Below are 22,253 nucleotides of genomic sequence, written 5' to 3'. Positions count from 1 at the left end.
GAGACTCAGGAGACTCTAGTGTAAGGAAGACCCTCCTCGGCAATGAAGGAATTCGGGGAACCCCGCCTGCCCAGAGCCCTGGCTGAGGGGCTGAGGAAGCCTGGCCTGCCCCTGTCCACCCCTGCAGAGGGAGGAGGCATATGAAGGATGGGCTGGAAAACTCCCCCAGCTGGGGTCAGAGGGCAGGAGTGCAGCCCCTATGGAGAGTGAGGCTGTGACTCACTAATCGTGGAGTTGGGAGAGGAGCCCTGGGGACTGAGTCTCATCAATAACTTCGTTACACTCAGAGCAAGCAGCACAGGGATGGATAGACCCAAGACACAGGCCTGCATGCAAGAAGGGGCTGTGGAGGGAGAGGGCATCTCTCGTTTCAGGAGATCTGTCTGAGCCTAGAGCAAGCAGACAGACACAGGTGGGTCTAGCAGGCGGCAGATATGAGCAGTCTCGTAGTCCCTTCACTGTGATGAACTCTACCCATGTGGTCACATCCCAGCAAAGAGACTCAGAGAGGGGAAGACACAGGGCCGAGGACACACAGCAGCTAGGCAGTAGGAGTCAAGAGTGTATCAGGGCCTGCTGTGACCTTTTCCTCCTTGTGGCCCTACCCATGGTGCATTGCTTATAAACAAGGACAATACAGTAGTGAAAGTTACCTCTGGAGTAGATTACAAAACCATGACTAACTTTGCTTATTGCTCTCGGAGGTCCTCATGGGCTTGCTCCAACAATACCAGCTTGACAAGGAAGCTAGGGCTATTTGTGGCCACAACAGTCACCAAGGACCTTTTGTCCCACAGGCCACAAGGATCTGAATCCAGCTCACAACCATCTCCTAAAGCTTGGAAGAGGCTGCTCCCTCAGGAGCTAGGAGGCTCTCACTGCTACCCATGAGTTACCTCGAAGCAGAGGCACAGTGAATACGTGCTTGGATTTGTGGCCCGTGGGACTGTGAGAGCACAGATGTTTATAGTGCTGTCGCCACATTTTGGAATAACTTGTTACGCAGCAGTGGTAGCTGATACACAGTGCCTGAGCCTAGAGCAAAGTCACTCACTGTCTATCCTGTGCCATTGTGTATATGTGCATACTGTGAGGGTCTGAGACGTGAGGTCAGAAACAACCTATTCTGTAAAAGCATTGCTGAAGATGTGGCTATTATGCAGCAAACAACAACACACACACGCAAATATACATGAATCAATCAATCAGTCAATCAATCAATCAATCGATCAATCAATCTTAGAGTCTTTTCAGTCACAACTAGGCCAGTCATGTCCAGACTTGGAATTAAGCTGCAGCCTAAGACATGTTTTGCTTTTTAACACACAGCTGCAAGCATCATTCCCTCTGACTGCATCAAGAGACCCACACCTGCCCAGGACATGCTTCTCACCCTTGGGTGGATGATGGCCTGGAGGGCCAGGGTCACTGTGTGACTTGTACTGCTTGGTTATGGAGCTAGGACTTAAGGGAAGTTGGTGCTTAGAAAGTGCATGTAAGGGGTTGGGGATTTAGCTCAGTGGTAGAGCGCTTGCCTAGCAAGCACAAGGCCCTGGATTCAGTCCCCAGCTTGAAAAAAAGAAAAGAAAAAAAAAAAAAAAAAAAGAAAGTGCACGTAAAGGAAAGGGTGCAGCAGTCCCGGGAAGGTGTTCACAGCCTGGATCCCAGCTGAGCTATTCCCTCTCCCTGAAGAGGGTGCGTTGGACAGATCTCGTCAGGTTGGCAAGAATTCTAGGAGAGGTAGTCGAATTCCCCAGCACAGCCTTCATTGACTTCAGGCAAGAGGCCAAGGCTTAGCAGAAAGGGCAGAGCCAACAACACTAGAGGCTCTGGGTGTGAATTCTGGTTCTGTATCTTGGGCAAGCATGTCTTTGCCTTTCTGAGCCCAGATCTGCTCTGTTAATAAGCAAGGCTCCTCTCTCCCCACTGTCTTTTTTTCTTTTTTTCGGAGCTGGGGACCGAACCCAGGGCCTTGTGCTTGCTAGGCAAGAGCTCTACCACTGAGCTAAATCCCCAACCCCTCCCCACAGTCTTAAGGTAAAGATATAGCCTCTTATGCATCAGGTATGAGCACTTTTTAGGCCCAAATCAAAGGGTGTCTTGTCAGTCGTTCGCAGCCTCAGCCAGGCTCACAGCGACCCAGAACTAGGAATGTGCTTTGTTCTCTGACACTCTCTGCTCTCTGGCAAAGGAGCATGACTGCAGGCTGAGCATCCCCATTTCCTGAGTTCCTGTATCTTGGTAGGCAGCATACCATGAGCACATGTGGGAAGACTACTAGGACCAGCACTGGAACAGAGCTGCAGCCTCTGAGGATACTCACTGCCTACTATCCATCTGCAATCTGTTTCCGGGCACTACCTTAAGGGGAACACTGAGGGCAGAGGAAGTGATGTGCTAGGGTTCACCTGGTAACTCTTAGAAGGTCAGACAGGTGGGCCATCCATCCATCCATCCATCCATCCACCCACCCACCCACCTATCCACCCATCCATCCACCCACCCACCCACCTATCCACCCATCCATCCATCCATCCACCCATCTATCCATCCATCCATCCATCCATCCATCCATCCATCCATCCACCCACCCACCCACCTATCCACCCATCCATCCACCCACCCACCCACCTATCCACCCATCCATCCATCCATCCACCCATCCATCCATCCATCCATCCATCCATCCACCCACCCACCCATCCACCCACCCACCCATCCACCCACCCACCCATCTATCCATCCATCCATCCATCCATCCATCCATCCATCCACCCACCCACCCACCCATCCACCCACCCACCCATCCACCCACCCACCCATCTATCCATCTATCCATCCATCCACCCATCCATCCATCCACCCACCCACCCATCCATCCACCCACCCACCCACCCATCTATCCATCCATCCACCCATCCATCCATCCATCCACCCACCCACCCATCCATCCACCCACCCACCCACCTATCCATCCATCCATCCATCCATCCACCCATCCATCCATCCATCCACCCACTCACCCACCCACCCATCCACCCACCCACACACCCACCCACACACCCATCCACCCACCCACCCATCCACTCACCCACTCATATCCACCCATTTCCATCCATCCAAGTATCCATCCCATCTCCCCACCCACTCACTGCGGGTGCCCAGACTATGTCTCTACTGCTAAACAAGAGAGCTGTAGCCTCCACTCTCGAGGTGTTTGCAGTTTGGCCAAGGGGAGAGAGGTCTCACACAATCATTCCCTCCATAAGTAATCATGCAACTGGAAAGGTGTCTGTGGTGAAAACCCAGTGTGTGAGACCACTGTGTGTAAGTCTATAGCGTATAAAAACACGCTATGTAAGAACACAGTAGCCAGCATCACAGCTAGTTTGGGGGGCACAAATGGGGAAGCCTTTCTTAAGTGACATCTGAGCTCATTCATTCATTCAGTGAGGTAAGGCCCTTTCGCCTCACAGGTCGCCGCTACCCTTGCAGGCCCAGAATACACCAGCGAGCAGGTGGAGATGTGAGCTCCGTCTGGCAATGCTTGTGTGTCTTCAGCCATTGTTTGCGGCTGTCACTCCTAACTCTAGGACAGTGGTGTCTTGTCTGCCCCCCTCCCAAGAGTTCCGCATCCACCTTTGGGAAGACATGGTGCAAGAATGGAAGAGACAGGCAGATTGAGGCTCAGAGAGACTGCCAGGAGAACGAATTTCACCTCGCCATTATGTTCAGATAATCCCCGTCACAGAGAAGGAAATACAGATGGCTCCAAAGCGCGAGCGGTGCTGCCCAGCCACGCTCATAATTAGAGAGATGCAAATGAAAGCGAAGCTCGGCAGCACTGTCACCTGTCAGTCTGGCAAAACCGAGTAAGCGAGCGAGCGAGGGCTTCGGTAATGCTGTGTGCAAGCGAGGGAAGGGGCAAGGGCTGGGGCACTCTGTGGAGAACAGGCAGGCAGTCTCTCCATTGAAGGCAATTTAGCAAGACCCATCAAACTGAGGGCCCTCTCACCCAGGAGTTCTACCAACTAGGAATTCCTGCCAAGAGCCCACCACCAAGACATAGCGTCTGCCTGCCGGGAACAGCTACCATGTGATGAGCCCCATCCCAGGTCACGTGGGCTTCTGAGGAGCTACCTGAGTGAACTCATTTAATCAACACCGTGGGCTCAGGCAGGCACGATCAATCTATTTCAGTCACCTTCGTGACAGCCTTCTTCGCAAGAAGTGGTAAGAGGCTGTGCCTCTCAGAAAATAGCCACACCAATGGTGGTCTATCCACTGAATGTCAGCTCTGTGGCTGTAAGGCACAAGGAGGGGTGGTCTCTGAGCACCAGCCACAGGTAACAATGGCACCGAGTGACACATAGCTCAGGGAGATTTGCTGCAAGTTCAGTTTGTTTTAAAAGATGTTTATGGGTGTACGTGTTTGTATGCGTGTACACAGACATGGTGCACAGTAAACACGTGCATGTGCTATGTTTGTCGTGATTGTGAATTCTATAAAATGTCTTTGTCAAGAGATAAAGAAAGCTGGCAAATGTGTTGCTTCTGTGGTTAGTACAGGACAGAGACCTGGTGACAAGGGCAAGCAGCCTGTCACCAGTCTTTGCATGCAAGTAAGTATGTATACATGTATGTATTACGTATATACATATGTATAGATGCATGTACCAAGCACATATGGATGCATACATGCACGTATACATGCATGTACTATGCATGCATCTGTGTGTCCTGTATACACATAGGTATACATGCATGCATATATGTATCTATCACTATATATGTATTATGTATGTATGTATATATATGTGTACGTATGTGTGGATGTATTATTCCCTGTGTGTGCATACGCTGTGGTGGAGGTTGGAGAACATATGGGGAATGGTTCTCTCCTTCCACCACGTGGTTCTAGGGACTGAACTCAGGCCATCGGGCTATGTAGCCAACGCCCTCAACCACCGAGGCCCTTGTTGCCTTGCTAGCTCCCATCCTTGTATATCCTGCAAACAATCTTTTTACTTAAAAAAGCCTTTTGTTCTGGAATATGGAAAGTTCGATGATGGAAACTTGGCCCTCACCCAGCCTCAGTTTCCCCTCCAATTACTGCATGACTGAATAGCACATCTACGAAAGCTGCGAGAACTGGGCTGACTTGTTATTAAGGAAGGACTCTCAGCTTGATTTAAACATCTTCAAAACACAGCAGATTTATCTTCCTCCCCGTCCTGGGACCCAAACCCAGTTGCAAATTCTAGTTCGGGCTGTCATGCCTCCTTTCTGAAGTTTGTCTTGGGCACGCAAACTGCCGTTCTATTTGCTTGTTTGGACAGGGGTTTGCCAGGGAGACCGGGCTAGCCTTGAACTCATGGAGGCAGATCCTTCTGTCTGCCTCTCAAGTGCTGGGATTCAAGAAGTACACCACCACGCCTGGCCTCGCTGCCAATGTAAAAGCAGATCACAGTAGGGGATGGGGCTGCGGCTCAGTTAGTAGCTTGTTTGTTCAGAACCCTTGAGGTCCTGGCCACGCACAGCGTTACACACCTGTAATCCCAGCGCTTGAGAGGCAGAGGCAGAAGACTCAGGCTCAGCCATTCTCAGCCGCTTCGTGAGTTTGAGGCTGGGCTATGTAAGACCCAGTCTCAAAGGAAAAAAAAAAAAAGACAGAAAGAGCATTAAAAATTCAGTTAAAACCAAACTCCTTCAAAGTCTCTCAAACAGCAATAACAAATTTTTCTTGCTAATGCTAAAAGAGGACCCCACCTCCTATCCCATCTTCCAAGGGTGTTAGGGAGGCCATCTGCCTTTCTTCTCATTCCTTCTGGAACCAGGGCTTATGCAAAAAGCCTCCCCATTCTGGAACACTTCGCTCTCTGCCCTGGCCCCTGGGGACTCTCCATGAATCTCTCTTCCACAGCTCTTATCACTGCCTGCCTCGTTGCATAGTTATTTATGAGTATGAGTCTGAATCCCTAAGGAGAGCGCCAGCTTCCCAGGGAGGGGACCGGCTCTGTGTGTCCTCCGCCTCTCCTCTGAACTCTGCCCGCACCCAGCCCACACTTACTGAATTGACACCTGGCCCCCGGGGGTCAGGAAGAGGTGAAGGGGCACATTAGGGAGTCAAAGTGCTTACCACTGTGGCCTGGGGACCCCGATAAAAATGAAAACAATGGATATCGATAACTTTACTGAAAATAATAAAGACGGAACTGGCAGCTGCCGTGGTGAGTCACGCAGCGTCAGCTCCACACAGCGATGGTGCAGACAGTTCCACACTCCTCTAACTGTGGTCGGACACACGGGATACACACGCGGTATACGCATCATGGTCATTTTACATCTGTCCTGGGGAGATGGGGTGACACCCCCATATTGCCCCAGGGATCAAGAACACTCCTAGAAGCCGGGTGTGGTGGTGCACGCCTGTGATCTCAGTGCTGGGAGGTGGAGGCAGGAGGATTCCTGAGCTAGACAATGAGACCCTGTCTCAAAATAACAGCAAAAACCATCGACTGTTGCTAGGGCCGGAGGTGTTGGGTGGTGCAATGCACAGTCAGCACGAGCGAGCCCTGAGCTACGTCCATGTGGCCATTTCTAAAGACTGTGTTTCAGACCTGGGGCCTGCAGTTGAGGTGCTTACTTTGTATTCCAAAGTAGACCTAGCCTCTAGGTTCTCCCAGGGTACCCTGCCCTGTATGCTGAACTTTCCGGCCCAGGCTTCCTCTCCCCTAGTTCTCAGTACATAATCCAGACATTTTGATCACCACCCTCCATACCTGCTTCTCTCTCTTCTTTCTCTCTGTCCTCCTGTCTGTGGCGACTTAACTACTCTTCCTCCACGCTGAGAGGTGCCCCTAGTAAACCTGGCAATATATTTTCATTTGGTTCATTTCACCAGCAGGGAATACCTATCGGAATGGAGGTGTCTGGGACTTGCACTCAGGACAGTCTGGTGTTACGCCACACCAAGATGGATGGACACGCATTACATTTACCAACAACACTGAGGAAAAGCAACTCAGCCAGAAAGAAGAGGGCGGAGATTTAAACCTTGGTATAGACGCCTCTAGTTGTGAGCAGATTGCCCCTAAAGACCACACTGGAGCCCAGACATGCGCTCACAGGACCGGCTTTTCCTAGAGTAGGGTCCCACTGGGGGCGCTCACCTGGCACAGGAGAATCATGGGGTCTCGGAACTCAGCCTGGCAGATGGCGCAGACGGCGCCAGCCTCCGTGCACTGCTGCCCTGTGGCTCTGACCCCGTAATTCTGTTTGAGGGAGAAGGGGAAGGGGAGACAAAACACAGCCATAAGCCTTTCAGTGAGGCAATGTCTGCAAGGTAAGGAAGGGCTGCTGTGGGCTGCACCATCTGGTTCTTTGGGGCTGGGACTCACTTACCTGGGAGGTGCAAAGGAGCTTCAGTGCTTTCCTGAGTCCGCCCACGCGACCGCAGATGTCGAACGACTGAAAGGAGAGTAGAGGGAAGGCTGAGAACAATCTCCCAGCAGTCTCCACCTTGGGCTTTGACTGATCATTTCAGAAAAACGTCTTCCAGTTTCTATCAGTTTTGCCTGACTTCTGTCCTGACACCCAGAATCAACAGTCTCCCTTACTCTGATCAAACAGCGTGAGTACTGTCTTTCCCCTTGCCAAGCCTAGTGCAGGCATTACTAATCGATCACGTCGCTTTCCCAGCACTATGGCAGCCACTCGTAGCTGATCACAGTGAGCAAGATAAGGCCCCCAAGGCTGGTTCTGCACAGACTGCTTGGCTGGTCTTGGTGGAAAGAAGCAAAGTGGATACATTCATTGTCCCTAGGCCCTTTAAAGCCAGAAACAGAGAAGGAAGAGAGGAGAGAGGCAAGCAAGAGAATGGGAGTTTATTGTTTGGGGCCAGTAAGATGGTTCAATAAGGTTCAAGGTTCAAGCCTGACCTCCTGAGTTCAATCCCTAGAACCCAGTGGGGAAGGAGAGACCTGCTTCCCACAGGTTGTCCTCTGACCTCATATGTGCACCATAGCTTGTGCATGTCTCACCTCCAATGCTAAATACAGTTTTTAAAAGTATTAGTGTGTGCTATGATGCTAGGATGTAGGTGAATCTCAAAAATGTTTTAAGTCAAACAAGCCACACCCAAGATGTCATTGTACATCCCAGCATGAGTGAACACCCAGCACCAGCAAATGTGTGAAGACAGAGTTGGTGTCTGCTGGAGGCTGGGGAGCAGGAGGGATGGAGAATGGCCGCTCTCCAGAAAAGCTGGGTGCTAGGCTTGTTGGTGAAATTGGGACAGGCTTTGGAACCATATAGAGGAGGTGGTTGCACCACACTGTGAGAGCAAATGCCACACTGCCTGTCCACAGCCTAAGGTAAGCAGCAGCCAGCCCTGGTCATGCAGGTCTATAATCCTTCCCAGCTTCTCCAGAGACTGATGCAGGAGGACTGGGAGTTCAAGGATGGCTTGGGAACATAGGATGTCTAACACTGATGTTAGACAGGGATACAGTGTGACGGTAGAGTGCCCGCCTGCTATGCGCAGAGCCCTGGGTTCAGTTCCCAGCACCAGAAAGAAGGAAGCAAAGGACAGACTAATGGATGGTTAATGCTATGTTACTGGAGACACATTTTGATTTAAAACATGGAGACATTAGTGACTGGTCCTGGATGCTCAACGGCCCCTGGAGCCTGGCTCAGCCAGCCCCTTACCTTGCAGAGACTGTAGAGGATGATCAGGACCCCTCCTAGGAAGTAGCTGTCGGAGGAGTCGTCCCCCATGATGTACTTGTACCACAGCTGGATGGGGACAAGCGACCTGAACAGCTGGCTCAGCTCCTCGATGACCAGATAAAACTTTCCCTGCAGCCACACAAAAAGCATCAATTAGTGTTAGCAGCAAAGACCCAGAGGACAGAGCTGGGGCCCAGGCAGGGCCGTAATGACAGTCCAGGTCACAGGCAGGCCATTAATCAGCTTTGGAAAGCACTCAAGCCAGCTCTAATGGGGACCGATGGATATGGCCAGGAGACGTGGCTCCCGCCTGAAGTCCTTGTCCACCACCCACTGCCCACTGTCCCCAGGATCGAAGTGTCAGGATCGGGTATCAGGGATGGTGAAGCAGAGCGCTTGGGATAAGGCGTGGGTGTGGTCAACTGTCCACCTGAGAGCAGTAAGGAGGGCAGAAGGTAGCTCGCCACCTCCCCCAAACTACCCAAGAGGGCCGACTCTGGCACCACAGGATAGAGGTAAGGGAGACCAGGCTGGGAGCCAAGGCAGAAGCCACTCCTGCAGTTCTACCTCTTGTAGATGACATCTTGGGAAATATCTTAGCATTGGGGCCTTGCTCCTGGTTGACTCTCAGAATGAGGTTCGTCTCTCACCCCAGGGGTTGCTCTGAGACAAGAATACTGAGCAGGGAGAGGACCTGCTCCAGTGCTGGGGATGCTCGAGGTTCAGGTTCCGCTTCCCTTTGGCCTTGAACAAACCTCAGGAGGGAGGGCCTCTGCTAGGAGATGGGGAGGAGTAAGGTCCCTCATCATGGGCTCTACTGAATGTAAACATGGATGTTCCCTGACAGAAATGGAGTTGGGCCCACTTGTAGAAAATGTTCTTGGCAGCCATAGTCACCCACTGACTGGAAACTGCCCAGGTGCACCCTCGTGGCGGAGCACTCAACACCGATTCAGGCAATATTTATGAAATAGGAGACTACCCCATGATTGTAAGTAACAGAGGACTGATTAGTCTATCAACATGGACGGGTTTCACAGGCATTGTGTTTCTTCGAAGATGGTTATAACAGCCTCCATGCTGGGCTAGGGAGATGGCTTAGTGGATAAAGAAGTTCATCAAACAAATGTAAAGACCAGAGTTCAGGTCCCTACCACCCATAGAAACCCAGGCAGGCGGGGTATAGCCCCAGTGTTTGGGGAGCAGGGGCAAGGGAATCCCCAGGGAAAGCTGGCTAACTAGAGCAGTGGGTCAGTGAGCTCCAGGTTCAGTTAGAGATCCTGCCTCAGTATATAGAGTAGAGTTGTTGAGAAAGACAGTCATCATCAATTTGGGGAGTCTGCATGCACACATACACACACATGTCCCCCTTACACACTCATACCCCCCTCTCACACACACACACACATCCACACACATGCACGCGTGCCTCCTCTCACATACACCTCTCTCTCTCACATACACACACATACCCCTCTCTCTCACACATACACACCTCACATACCTCTCTCTCTCTCACACACACACACCCCTCTCTCTCTAACACACACACACCTCACACATACACACACCCTTCTCTCTCACACATACACACATCCCTCTCTCACACACATACACACCACCCACACCCCTCTCTCTCACACACACACCCTCTCTCTCACACATATACACGCACACACCCCTTCTCTGTCTCTGTCTCTGTCTCTCTCTCTCTCTCTCTCACACACACACACACACATGCACAAACATAGACCTGTCTCTCTCACACATGCACTTCTCTTTTTCTCTCACACACACATGCACACTCGGGTACACACAATCTCTCTCTCTCACATACATGCACCCCACCTCTCTCTCCACGACAACCCTTGCTTACACACAGTCTTAGACCTGGTAACATTAAGCCAGCGTGAGATGAACTGTGGCTGTCCAGGGTGAGGATGAGACTCTAAGGAGCACCAGGGGATTATGGAAAATGGCTTCTTCACTGTGGTGGTACTTATGTAGGTGTGGTCACATGCCCCACAGAAATTATGCTGCAAGCCTGTGTACTTTATTATACATAAATCACACTTGAATAAATAAGACTGAGTCTCTCTCTCTCTCTCTCTCTCACACACACACACACACACACACACACACACACACACACACACACACACACGAGCCAACAGTCCTTCCTCGGATGTCCACAGCCTTAAAAATGTCAGTGAGCTCTGTGCCTGTAAGTCCTCTAACAAAGTAACCAGGACTTCCCACACTCATGCCAAGAAAGATTGTCACCAGGATGACCTTTGTTAACAGCAAAAAGGTCACAAAGGAAATACACAGAGGCGGGGCATGGCTGTTGGAGGTCTATCATGGAGCGCCACACAGCCATGAAGGATTATCCTGTGAAACACCAACTCTGTGGTTAACCACACACCCTATTACCCAAGCAACCGGGGTCAGCACCTCTACTCATAAGTCACCCTAACACCATGAATCTTGGGATGTGACACACCAGGAAGGACAGTGTCACTTCTGTTGTTCTCAATGGAACTGCAAGAAAAAGAGAGATAAATCCAAATAGTCGAGTGTGCAGAATAACCAACCACCCAGCGCTCTTTAAGACAAAGATCAAGGACTCAGTGACGGGAGAAGGCCCAGGAGAAAGGATAAGTCAATGCGGTACGTAAACGTGAATTCTTTACAGAAACCATTATCTGTTGTTTCTCTAGTGTGAGCCGCAGCTTGTGTGCGGAGGTCAGAGGACAACTTGCAGGAGTCCGTTCCCTCCTTCCGCCACACAGGCTCCAGGGTCAGACTCAGATCATCAGTCTTGGCAGGAAGCACCTTTATGAGCTAAGCCATTTCACCTGCCAAAGGCCTGAAGGGAGACTTTCTACTCTTGCTAGTTATCATGATGGCCAGGCGCTTGGCATCCAAAGGCAACTCCCTGAAGCTTATCCGTGTAAGGACCAGGAGTGGTCATCCAGCCATCTGCTCCCACTGTGACTGTTGGCTGAGTTCCTCTGTGTGTGTGTGTGTGTGTGTGTGTGTGTGTGTGTGTCCCATGTGTATGTATGTGTGTGTCACCTGAAAGTGTGTGTCCCCTGTATGTGTGTGTGTTCCCTGTGTATGTATGTGTGTCACCTGAAAGTGTGTGTCCCCTGTATGTGTGTGTGTTCCCTGTGTATGTATGTGTGTCACCTGAATGTGTGTGTGTGTATGTGTGTGAGTCACCTGAATGTGTGTGTCCCCTGTATGTGTGTATGTGTGTTGCCCTGTGTGTGTGTGTCCCATGTGTATGTATGTGTGTGTCACCTGAAAGTGTGTGTCCCCTGTATGTGTGTATGTGCCCTGTGTGTGTGTGGCCCCTGTATGTGTGTATGTGCCCTGTGTGTGTGTGGACCCTGTATGTGTGTGTGTGTGTCCTGTGTGTGTCCTGTGTGTGTGTGTGTGTGTGTGTGTGGTCCCCTGTATGTGTGTGTCCCATGAATGTGTGTATGTGTGTGGGTCATCTGAATGTGTGTGTGTGCCCTGTGTGTGTGTCCCCTGTATGTGTATGTCCCATGAATGTGTGTGTGTGTGCCCTGTGTGTGTGTCCCCTGTATGTGTGTGTGTCCCATGAATGTGTGTGTGTGTGTGTGTGTGTGGGTCCCCTGTGTGTGTGTCCCCTGTATGTGTGTGTCCCCTGTATGTGTGTGTGTGTCCCATGAATGTGTGTGTGTGTGTGTGTGTGGGTCCCCTGTGTGTGTGTGTCCCCTGTATGTGTGTGTGTGTGGAGGTCACCTGAATGTGTGTGTGTGCCCTGTATGTGTGTGTGGGGGAGGGTCCCTTGTATGTGTGTGTGTGTCCCCTGTATGTGTGTGGGGGGAGGGTCCCTTGTATGTGTGTGCGTGTCCCCTGTATGTGTGTCTGTCTGTGTTCCTGTTTGTTGAAGGCCCTCCTTTCCCTTTGATGCTCCATTCATATGGTCTCTCATCCCAAAAGTGTCACCTGGAGGCAAATCTAATTCCTTTGGGAACTTGTGGAGTCAGGGATGGCTGCCATGATGCTATAGACACAGATGGCAAGGACGCTCCACCCTCTCTCCACCCAACAGCAGGTCCCAAGCTCTGTGGAATCCACTGCTTTCCTGGTTTCCCAAGCTTAGTTGTTCCACGATTCCATATCATCTGATGTGCAGGATATATGATAAGCGACCCCTGAAGGTCTTGCGACCCTCAGGTTGAGAACTGCTGGCCTTACACCAAAACTCTGACAAAAAAAATGACTGGAGGTGAGGACTATTTTGCCATCAGAGGACTCTGCGAGTGGACAGTGGCTTTGTGTTTCTAGGTCTACTGTGAGGAAGAATACCATGGCAACTGGAGTGTTTAGTCAAGCAGCTTCTTCATGGTGGATGGGAAATAGAAAGAAGGGACCAGAGTAAGATGTATCCTCCAGGGACAGGACCCAGTGACACTTCCCCCAGCAAGGCTACACCTCTATCGTTCACCACCTTCCAATAATGGCACCCAGTTATGCACCCATGCAGAAACTGATCCATCCACCCATCCACCCATCCACCCATCCGTCCGTCCATCCATCCATCCATCCACCCATCCACCCATCCGTCCGTCCATCCATCCATCTATCCATCCACCCATCCATCCATGTTTCTTTCTTTATATCCATCTTCCCTCCTCCCCCATCTGTCTCTCATTCCCCTCAGCCTCAGCTCCCATCTGTCCTGAGGGACCCCGAGGTCCTCAGGAGATCTTTGCGCTCAGGGCATCCACCCTGCGTCTGCCTTGCATACAGTAGGGCAGAAGGCTCCAACTCATCACCCCGGTGCCTTCTTACACTTTGGAGGCCTCAGTGAGTTGGAATGTGGGAAAGAACGCCACTTCATCAGCAAGCCCTTGTGTCAGGGAAATAAAATCAAGGGAGTGAGAGCCTAGCGGAACCATCTTAAAAGTAGCAATTAGCTGTGGGGTGGGGTGGCCACTGGGAAGTGTGCATATCCAGGGAGAACACACATCCTCCCTAATTAAGCGGTTTCCTAATTCCAGGTTTCTTGCATGTTACTTCTGACGACCACCAAACAGAAGGCGGGGTTTCTTTGGCAAGTCCAACAAAGGGAGGGCGATGGAGATGGAGTGAGGGCGCCTCTCCTCCCTGTCACCAGGAGAGACACGTGGAGACTGTTGTAAGGCTCGTGGGGTGAGGGTGGGGAGGTGATGGGAGGGTTCTGGGCTTGGAGTGTGATGGGGGAAGGGAGTGCAGGCTGGGGCGGTCCCAGGCGAGCTGCAGTCTCCCTTCCTTACTGTCAGGATGGGTTGGGACACAGAAAAATAGGGAAACAAGGAAACAAAAGCTTGAAGAACCTGGGGCTGGTGAGAAGGGCAGGGCACGGAGGAAGGAGATGAACAGAGGGCACTTCCAGTTGATCTGAAGAGTGGGGAGGATGGAGGAGAGGGACATATTGTCCAAGACATGAGTATTGACACAGAGAAGAAGGGTTGGTTATTCACACATCCCTGAGACTAATAAATATTCACATTGATCATTTACCTATGAGGCAGAAGAGCTCAGAGCTCAAGGCAGGAGACTTGCCCTGCTCGCTCCTGTCTGCCACTCCCTAAATGGACAGTAACATCTCTGAGCCTCACTTCCTTTGTCTACATACAAAGACACACATATGCACACACGCACACACAGTCCACACCCACTTACTGCACTCATACACATTCACTAACACCTACACCCCCATATTCCCACAGACACAACACACACACATACATACACATATTCATATGCTGACACACAAACACACACACACACAACCACAAAAACTCACACACTCACAACTCCATGCAGTGGCATTCGGGTAAACCAGGTCCCTGGGGGTGAACAGTCCCTGATTTGTGTGTTTGCCGATTTCTGTGGTGTAAAGACTCCCATAAGGTCCACTGCAAACTTCTTGGAAGTTCACCTTTCCACTCAGGAGCCCAGGTGACCTGGATCCTCCACACCACAGATACCATGAAGGTCCCAAGGACTGAGAGGGCTAAACCACAGGTTCACTGCATGCAGGACATGGCAAGAGCCGCTGCTCAGCCTCATGCTGGGCCTGGCCTGGGAGTGGTACACTGGAAGGAGACAAGGGACAGTTCAGGTTCAAGAGAAATAAAGGGTGGGGACACGGGTGGGGCAGGGTGGCTTCATACATGAAACTCTGAGTTCCATCCCCAACATTAGAGTGGGAGGAGACCAGGGAAGGAAGGGAGGAAAGCAAGTTCAAGTTGAGGCAGAGATGTCTGGCCTGTCCAAGCCCAGACCTGAAGAAATGGGGCAGTTTTTCCTTCCCTGTTTTTGCCCTTATGAGAGTCTGGCTGGGGGAGGGAGCAAGAGAAGAGGCTGGGATCCTGGGCCAGCCACTTCTGCTTCTTCAGCTGAGGTGGCAGAATCAAGAGACAAGGCCCGGATGGGCTGCCTAGGCTCGGAGGACATCATATGGCAGAGAGATGAGCTGTCCCCAGCATACCCCAAATGAACTTGGTAGTCACAGAACAGAGAGTTAATGACTTTGGTTTCAAGCCAAGAACAAAAAGAAGAAGAGGAGAAGGGGCAAGAGAATGAGCAGGAGGAAGGGAGGAGAAGAAGAGGGAGGAGGAGAAGGGAGGAGGAGGAGAGGAGGAGGAGGAGAGGAGGAGGAGGAGAAGGGAGGAGGAGGGGAGGAGGAGGAGGAGGAGGAGGAGGAGGAGGAGGAGGAGAGTAGCAGCATTCTGGTAAGGGCATTCTGCAGTCTTTAGACCATACTACATCTCCTCAAACTCATGCACCAAAGCCCTAATCCCCATCCCTCAGTATCCACAGGGGAGGATTCTAGAATCCTCCAAACAAAACGGTCAAATCCGTGATGCTCAGTCTCTCATACAAGACAGTAGAATGTTTGCATGGACGCCACTCCCTGCAGGCTGCAGTAGCTTCTGATATGGATACAATGTAAACACTATGTAAATAGACTCTGTTGCTTAGGAAACAATGACAAACCGTCTGCCCACTTCAGTACAGTTGCAACCCCCCTGAGTAATGTTGAGCCACCGCAGGTTTAAATGACTGGGGTGGAACCTGGGGACACAGCCAGCTGCACTGGGACACAAGGCCCCTGGGAAGTGATATGGACATGAGGTGGCATCTTGTGACAGAATTGGTGCCACTATAAGAGACACCATAGCTGGGTGGTGGTAGTGTAGGGCTTTGATCTCAGCACTTGGGAGGCAGAGGCAGGTAGATCTCTGAGTTCGGGGCCAGCCTGGTCTACAGAACGAGTTCCAGGACAGCCAGGGTTACAGTAAGGAATCCGTCTCAAACTAACCAACCAAGCAACCAAACAAACAAAAAGAGACACCACTGGTTGGAAAGGCGGTTCAGCAGTTAAGGGCCTTGTTCTTATAGTGGGGACTGGGGTTTGGTTCCCAGCACCCACATCAGAAGGCTGACAACATCTTAAGTTTTCTGGGTACACATATACACTCACAGAGACACATAAGTAAAAAAAAAAAAAAAGAATAGGTTTACCCCTGTAATCCCAACCTCATCCTCATGTGGTTTGGGAGGCTGAGGCAGGGGGCTGCTATGAGTTCGAGGTCATCCTGTCCTATACAGAGAGAAGACAGGTGCTCAAAAGCCAGGGCGAGGGGCCTCACTGGAACGAACCGAATCATAGGAGGATTCTATAGACTCCAGCACTGTGAGAAGCTATTCAGGTTCAGGTTGGTTGTCATAGCAACCTAAACAGATGTGTAGAGCTGGCCAGTAGTGGACCTCTGATTCAAGCTTAGGTCTCTGTATGTTCCTGCTGGTGAGGTTCAAATCCTAACCCTGCCCTTTCCCGACTGGGCACCTTTGGTGAAATACATCTCTTCTCTGTGACCAAGCCCCTTCCATGGCCTTAGTGTCCCTGGCTGTCATGACCAAGGTTCAATTCACTTAGCGATCCTAATGCAAATAGCTCCCGGTCTATGCAGTAAATTCCTCGCAGGGTGGCCAGAATACAAGGTCAATCTTGGGGCTCCAAACTGTCAGACTCGCTCAGACCAGCGTCTTCTGCCAAACTCAGAGAGGCAGGCATCTGAAGCACTAACTGTGCCTTCCATTTGCTGCCCAGTGAACCCAACCAGCATCCTTGTAAGCCAGGCACAGCTGAACCTCAGAGCCTTCCCACTGGTTCCTCCCAGCCCCACTCCCACCTTCCTGGAGCGCCTGCCCCCTGCTAGGCTGGCTTCCTCACTTTCCTAGAGTCTTGGGTAAACTGTGGTTCAGACAGCTAGCAGGATTCCTACAGCCATAGTCTCACAGGACTCTGATGCTACCAACAGGGAATCTTTGCCCATAAGTAGCTTTAAAGAAGACAAGTCTGAGAGCTTGTCTGAAGGTTCTGGCACAGTGCTTCTCAACCTGCGAGTCTTGAACCCTTAGGGGATCAAACCAACCTTTCACAGGGGTTGTGTATCTGTTCTCCTGCATATCAAATATTTACATTATGGGTCATAATAGCAAAATTAGTTATGAAACAGCAACAAAAACAACTATATGGTTGGGGCTCACAACACGAGGGACCTATTAAAGGGTCAAAACATTAGGAAGGTTGAGAACCACTGTTTCAGCAGGAGAGGCAGCTACTCGTATGCTCTTGACAGAGGACCAGCCCTCCTTAGTTCCCACAGTTCCCTCAGGGTGTCTTCTTCCCCTGGGCAAGCACACAGCTTTGCAAGGGGCACACAAGGAGCAGTGAGAGAGACAGAGAGAGGGAGCATCCACCTAGCCAGCCAGTGTATACATAAAGGTGATCAGTGGGTTGAGAGATCATCCTTGTATCCAGAAACGACTTTGAAAGAAACCTCTGAAGTTGGGTGAGGAAGATAGTTTGGCGGCCATTGCTGGGCTGGTCACAAAATTATCATGAAAAGTACCCAGTGAGGAAAGAGGTGACTGGGGTGGAGGCAGGGCTCAGCTGGACTCTCCCCGGCATCTGTAAAGGGTGTGCACTTCTGCTCCTGTGCCCTGGGTTAGAGTTCTAAGGCGCTCTCCCTGAGGTTCTCCTGGCAAAGTCAATGGTGGAAGCCCCTGTTGACACTGGTAACGGGCCAATGGGAACCCCCTCAGGACTGAAATAAGCTAGAGCCTGAGAGGTTTTGGGTTCATCCAGAGACATGGGAGGACTCCAAGAGGATCTGCTGTGGCCCTGTGGGCAGTCTGCCAATCATAAAATGCCCTGTGGTGAATGCATCGAGACTTCTTGATTGAGACAGTGAGATTAAAAAAAAAAGGGGGGGGGTGGGATTTAGCTCAGTGGTAGAGCGCTTACCTAAGAAGCGCAAGGCCCTGGGTTCGGTCCCCAGCTCCGAAAAAAAGAACCAAAAAAAAAAAAAAAAAAGGCCTTCCCAAGTTGGCAATGGTACCGTGAGATCAATGCAGAATGTGTGTGGTTGTGAGTCCAAGAGCCCGGTGAACATCTTTCACGGTTCTGGTACTCGGAATGAGGCATTCTCTCTCCCCCCCATCCCTTCCCCCCACCCACCTCAGTGGACTGCTTTGTATTCCAGAGGTATTAACCAAGCTCTGACCTTCTGAGCCTCTACTCACTGCTATCCCAAGTACTGGAGTCCCATGGGATCGTGAGGGTCAGAGAGGTAACAAGGTGGCTTGGAGGAGTATGTGGATATCTCAGAACACCGGAGGCAAAATGGCTGCAGCTTCGAGTACTGGTGAATCCAGGAGCTCAAACGTGGAGTCAAGATTCCCTCCCTCGCTTCCCTGCTTGTCAGCTGTGGTTGTCTCTGCTCCTCTTTGGTGACTTTTAGGAGGTATGTGCTGGGCACCCCTCTGCACACAGCATCGCCGTGGCTGTGGTGAGAACGCTGGTTTCTTTTAAAACCACGGAAATATGATGCGAATGTGCGTTCACTTTAATCCCAGGTGTGGGGATGTGGGCGTTGCCTCGCCGAAGGTGACTGTGGTCCACCTCCTGCTCTGGCAGGGCTGTGGCTTTGCCAGCTGCCGAGGGTTTCTTGTGAGTGTGTGTCATTTGGAATTCTGGGAACTTTTCAGAGGCTACATGAATGCTAGGGCTCCGAGAGTGTGGCTGTTAATGGGCCTCCGTTTGTTAAATAGTTGTGTGCAAAGAGAGGAGAAGACGAAATGAGATGTCCTGACAGCGAAGATCAAACTTTCCCCCAAGGAACTTGATGCTCCCAATTAGCAGGAAGCGGTCGAACGGTCGCCCCCTTTCCTACCCCAACTTTATTCAGGGATTTCTCTCGCTCCCTTTCCCCTCTATCTTTTCTCTCCTTCCTAGTGTTAGGGGTTGACAGGATGGAAGAGGAGGGGTGGGGAAGGGTAAAGGATCCACGACGTAACCAAAGTCCAGCTACAGTGGACTCTCACTCTGTAGTCAGTGACTGAGGCACAGAGTGGCAAAGGAACCTGCTCCAAGTCACACAGCTAGAAATAGGTTGGACCTAGCAGATCTGTTAAGACCACGGAAGCCAGTAGTGACATTTTTGATAGCTTGAATTCCCACAGAGAGGGCAGGGTTTGTATTTCTTCCTGAGCCTGGGCACCAAAGTACACAGCAAATGTTGGAAGGGCCCTGTTGGAGTTAAGCCTCCTCCTGGGAACAGAGGGCTGAGTCTGAACTTGGTCACCTGATTCTCTGAATGGCCACGGTGGGAAGGGCCCTATGACAGTTCTTTCAAAACCATACAGAGAGCCGGGGTTCCCCTGGTAAGACAAGGGTCCAGCAAAGGCAGGTAGATAGCTCTGAGCCCACAACCTGGCACCCCAAAGCCTTCTTTAGTGTGGAGGGAATAAATGGAAAATACTGTAGCCCTGAAGGCAGAGGGGCTCTTTGGCTCCAGGTCCTGTTTGCATTTTTTCCCCCAAGCTGACACAGAGGGCTGAAAATAAAGGCTTGTTTTTCTAGGAAAGTGACTTGCCAGGCTGCTGGGATATTGGGGCCTCAGCTGCCAGTACCCTCAGAACAAAACATCGCCAGCAATCATCTGAAGGGCAGAGCCAGGAACAGTGGGCCACATCGGGACTTCTCCAAGAGAGGAGGCTCCTAGCTAGCTGACCTCTGAGCTCTGGGAGAAGAAGCTGGAAAGGCTGCTGAGAGGAAAACAGAAAAAAAAAAAAAAGAGAGAGAGAGAGAGAGAGAGGCAGAGAGGACCATGGAACAAAAGACTAGGCCAAAGACAAGAGAAATGAGCCAGTCAGAGGCCTGTTAGAAAAGGCCACTGAACGGGTCGGCCTGGAGCCTATGATCCTCCTGCTGCAGTCTCCCAAGTGCTTGGATTACAGGTGCCCCACCGGGGCCGTTTTATTTTCTCCTACTGTTTAGCACATCCCAAGCAGGAACTGCGCAGCCAGGGCCCCTCTGAGAGGGAGGTGGTTATGACCAAGCAAAAGTGGAGACAACTCAAACACTAGGCTAAGCCATTTAGAGCAAGCACCATTTGAGCAGAGAGGGAAGGGACCGAAAAGGAGATGGGCGGCCTGTTGGGTGAGGAGAGGCTGTGCGTGGAAAGCTTAGCACCCTCGTGCTGTCCCCCATGGCTGATCAGAGGCTGTTCGTATTAGCACCGCTAGCAGGTGAGGAAGCAGGCTCAGACAGGGCAGGCAGAGGGGCAAGGACTTAAATTCTGTGGCGTGCTTCAAGACGTCCGGGAGGAAGACAGAAAACAAAAGCCTAAGAAATATAGTGAGATGCGAGCAAAGAGGAAGATGAGAGAAGGGGAGAGGAGGAGGATGGTGCAAGAGGAAGAAGGGAACGCTGGCAGGAGAAAGGGGAAGGGGAGAGCAACTCGGAACCTAGGAAGCTGGGGTGGGCCCAGCGGCTCCGCGTTGCTTGGCAACAGGTGCTGCGATGACGTCAGCGGCCGCCTAGCCTCTCCCAGGTGGATGAGATCATCGTGGCCTCCCCAGCTCCCCACAACAGGCTCCTGGCCCGCGTCTGGAGTGCCCCTGGCCCGCGGGACGGCGCAGTGCGATGACGTCACTCTCGCGCCAAGAGACCTTGGTTCCCAGAGTGCGGAGCTCTCGGCATGACAAGGCTAGGCTGTGTTTCAGACTCAAGAGACAGTGCTGGGCTTTTAGCAAGCTTTGCACTTAAGGCCATCCGTGTCCCAGTTCCAGGCCGTGGTTAACCCTACTGCAGAAAAACCTGATCATTGTAGTCACAACTGAGAGCCCTCCCCACTGACCTAAGCCTCCAGGATGCGGTTTTGTGTATGCCTGTATGTATGCGTATGTGTCTCTGTCTGCATCATGTGTATGCACCACAATGTGTGCTTGTTGCCCACGGAGACGGTATCAGGTGCCCTGGAATTGAGTTACAGATGGCTGTAAGCCACCTTGTGGGTGCTGGGAGCCAAATCTAGGTCCTCTGCAAGAGCAGCCTGGGCTTTAATTGCTGGGCCATCTCTCCAGTGACCGGGATTTACTTTCATCCGGAGTAGTGCAGACTGATCTGATGGCTTGTGGTTAACTAGGATCACCTGACCAAAGGGGCAGGCCCTGCCTCCTCAACTGGAACGCTTTTTCAGTCCTTATACCACACGTCAGTGTTTCTCAGACTGTGTATGACAAATATTTTGGAGGTGAATGCAAAGAATTGTTGGCTGGGGCAGTGTTGACATTCAAACTCTGGCCTGACTGAGGGGAAAAACTGGGGATATTTCCATGTTCGCTCTGTCCATGAGATCAACAACAGCTTGGCTAGAATGGAGACAGTCAAATGTACAAAAGTCAGACATGGGAATGGCTTCCTATGGACAATGAAAAGGGGGATAGATGGCCACAGAAAATGTCATGAGGTGGGGGTAGGGTTCCATTATTTAAAAAAAATCTGCACACATTCCTGTATCTTTTCTTTCTTTTCCTTCTTTTCTTTCTTTCTTTTCCTTCCTTCGTCTTCCTTCCTTTCTCTCTCTCTCTCTCTCTCTCTCTCTCTCTCTCTCTCTCTCTCTCTCTCTCTCTCTCTCTCTTTCTTTCTGAGAGACAGTTTTACTCTGCAGCTCCAGCTGACCTGGACTTCGCTATCCAGACACTGGCCTTGAACTCAGAAAGCTCTGCCTGCCCCTGCTCCCTGAGTGCCAGGATTAAAGATGTGCACCATCACACATGGTTTTGGGTCCAGCTCTCTCCTAACTCCTTGGAGCCTTTGTGAACAGGCGAGAAAGTGGAGGCTCACACAGGTGGGCTCTGACTCTTTTACCCAGGGAAGGAGGGCTGGTAGAAGAAACAGAAGCGGCGCCATGCCCTGGATGCAAGCTGCTATCATTTACTAGAGGGATGGGTGGACTCTCCTGGAGGCCACATCTGGGAAGTTGCAGTCTGTACTCACAGTATGGACGGCTCAGTAGGATAGTTGACTCTGGGAACGAACGCTCGGCCTCCCTGCCTTGTCCGACATTACCAGTCTTTCCTGGCCTCTGGATACTTTGGTAGGCATCACCGTTAGCAATGAGACTTTCTACTGGAACCTG

At 51.3% G+C, this 22,253-nt stretch overlaps 1 protein-coding gene and 1 long non-coding RNA gene across 8 annotated transcripts in view; one reads left to right on the top strand and one right to left on the bottom strand.

Moving 5' to 3' along the window:
* The window catches only part of Rnft2 (ring finger protein, transmembrane 2), a 58,103-nt gene that overhangs the window by 3,215 nt on the left and 32,635 nt on the right, over positions 1-22,253 (bottom strand). For all 4 annotated transcript variants that reach the window (NM_001107144.2, XM_063271344.1, XM_039089493.2 and 1 more), the window contains exons 8-10: positions 8,713-8,862; positions 7,405-7,470; positions 7,173-7,274 (exon numbers count right to left, since the gene is read on the bottom strand). In NM_001107144.2, the coding sequence (NP_001100614.1) occupies positions 7,173-7,274; positions 7,405-7,470; positions 8,713-8,862 (318 nt within the window). The remainder of the gene's footprint in view (positions 1-7,172; positions 7,275-7,404; positions 7,471-8,712; positions 8,863-22,253) is intronic.
* Positions 11,081-21,887, top strand: LOC102553921 (uncharacterized). Of its 4 annotated transcripts, XR_005492027.2 has the most exons (4): positions 11,086-11,403; positions 13,773-13,909; positions 18,312-18,572; positions 21,783-21,887. It is a non-coding gene; the product is annotated as an uncharacterized LOC102553921 (long non-coding RNA). The 4 variants fall into 4 exon arrangements; XR_595364.4 differs by lacking the exon at positions 21,783-21,887 and having other exon boundaries at positions 11,081-11,403; positions 18,312-18,656; XR_005492028.2 differs by lacking the exon at positions 21,783-21,887 and having other exon boundaries at positions 18,292-18,656.

This window comes from Rattus norvegicus, chromosome 12, assembly GCF_036323735.1.
Source record: "Rattus norvegicus strain BN/NHsdMcwi chromosome 12, GRCr8, whole genome shotgun sequence".
Lineage (NCBI taxonomy): Eukaryota > Metazoa > Chordata > Mammalia > Rodentia > Muridae > Rattus > Rattus norvegicus.
This window is presented reverse-complemented; position numbering and strand designations above follow the sequence as displayed.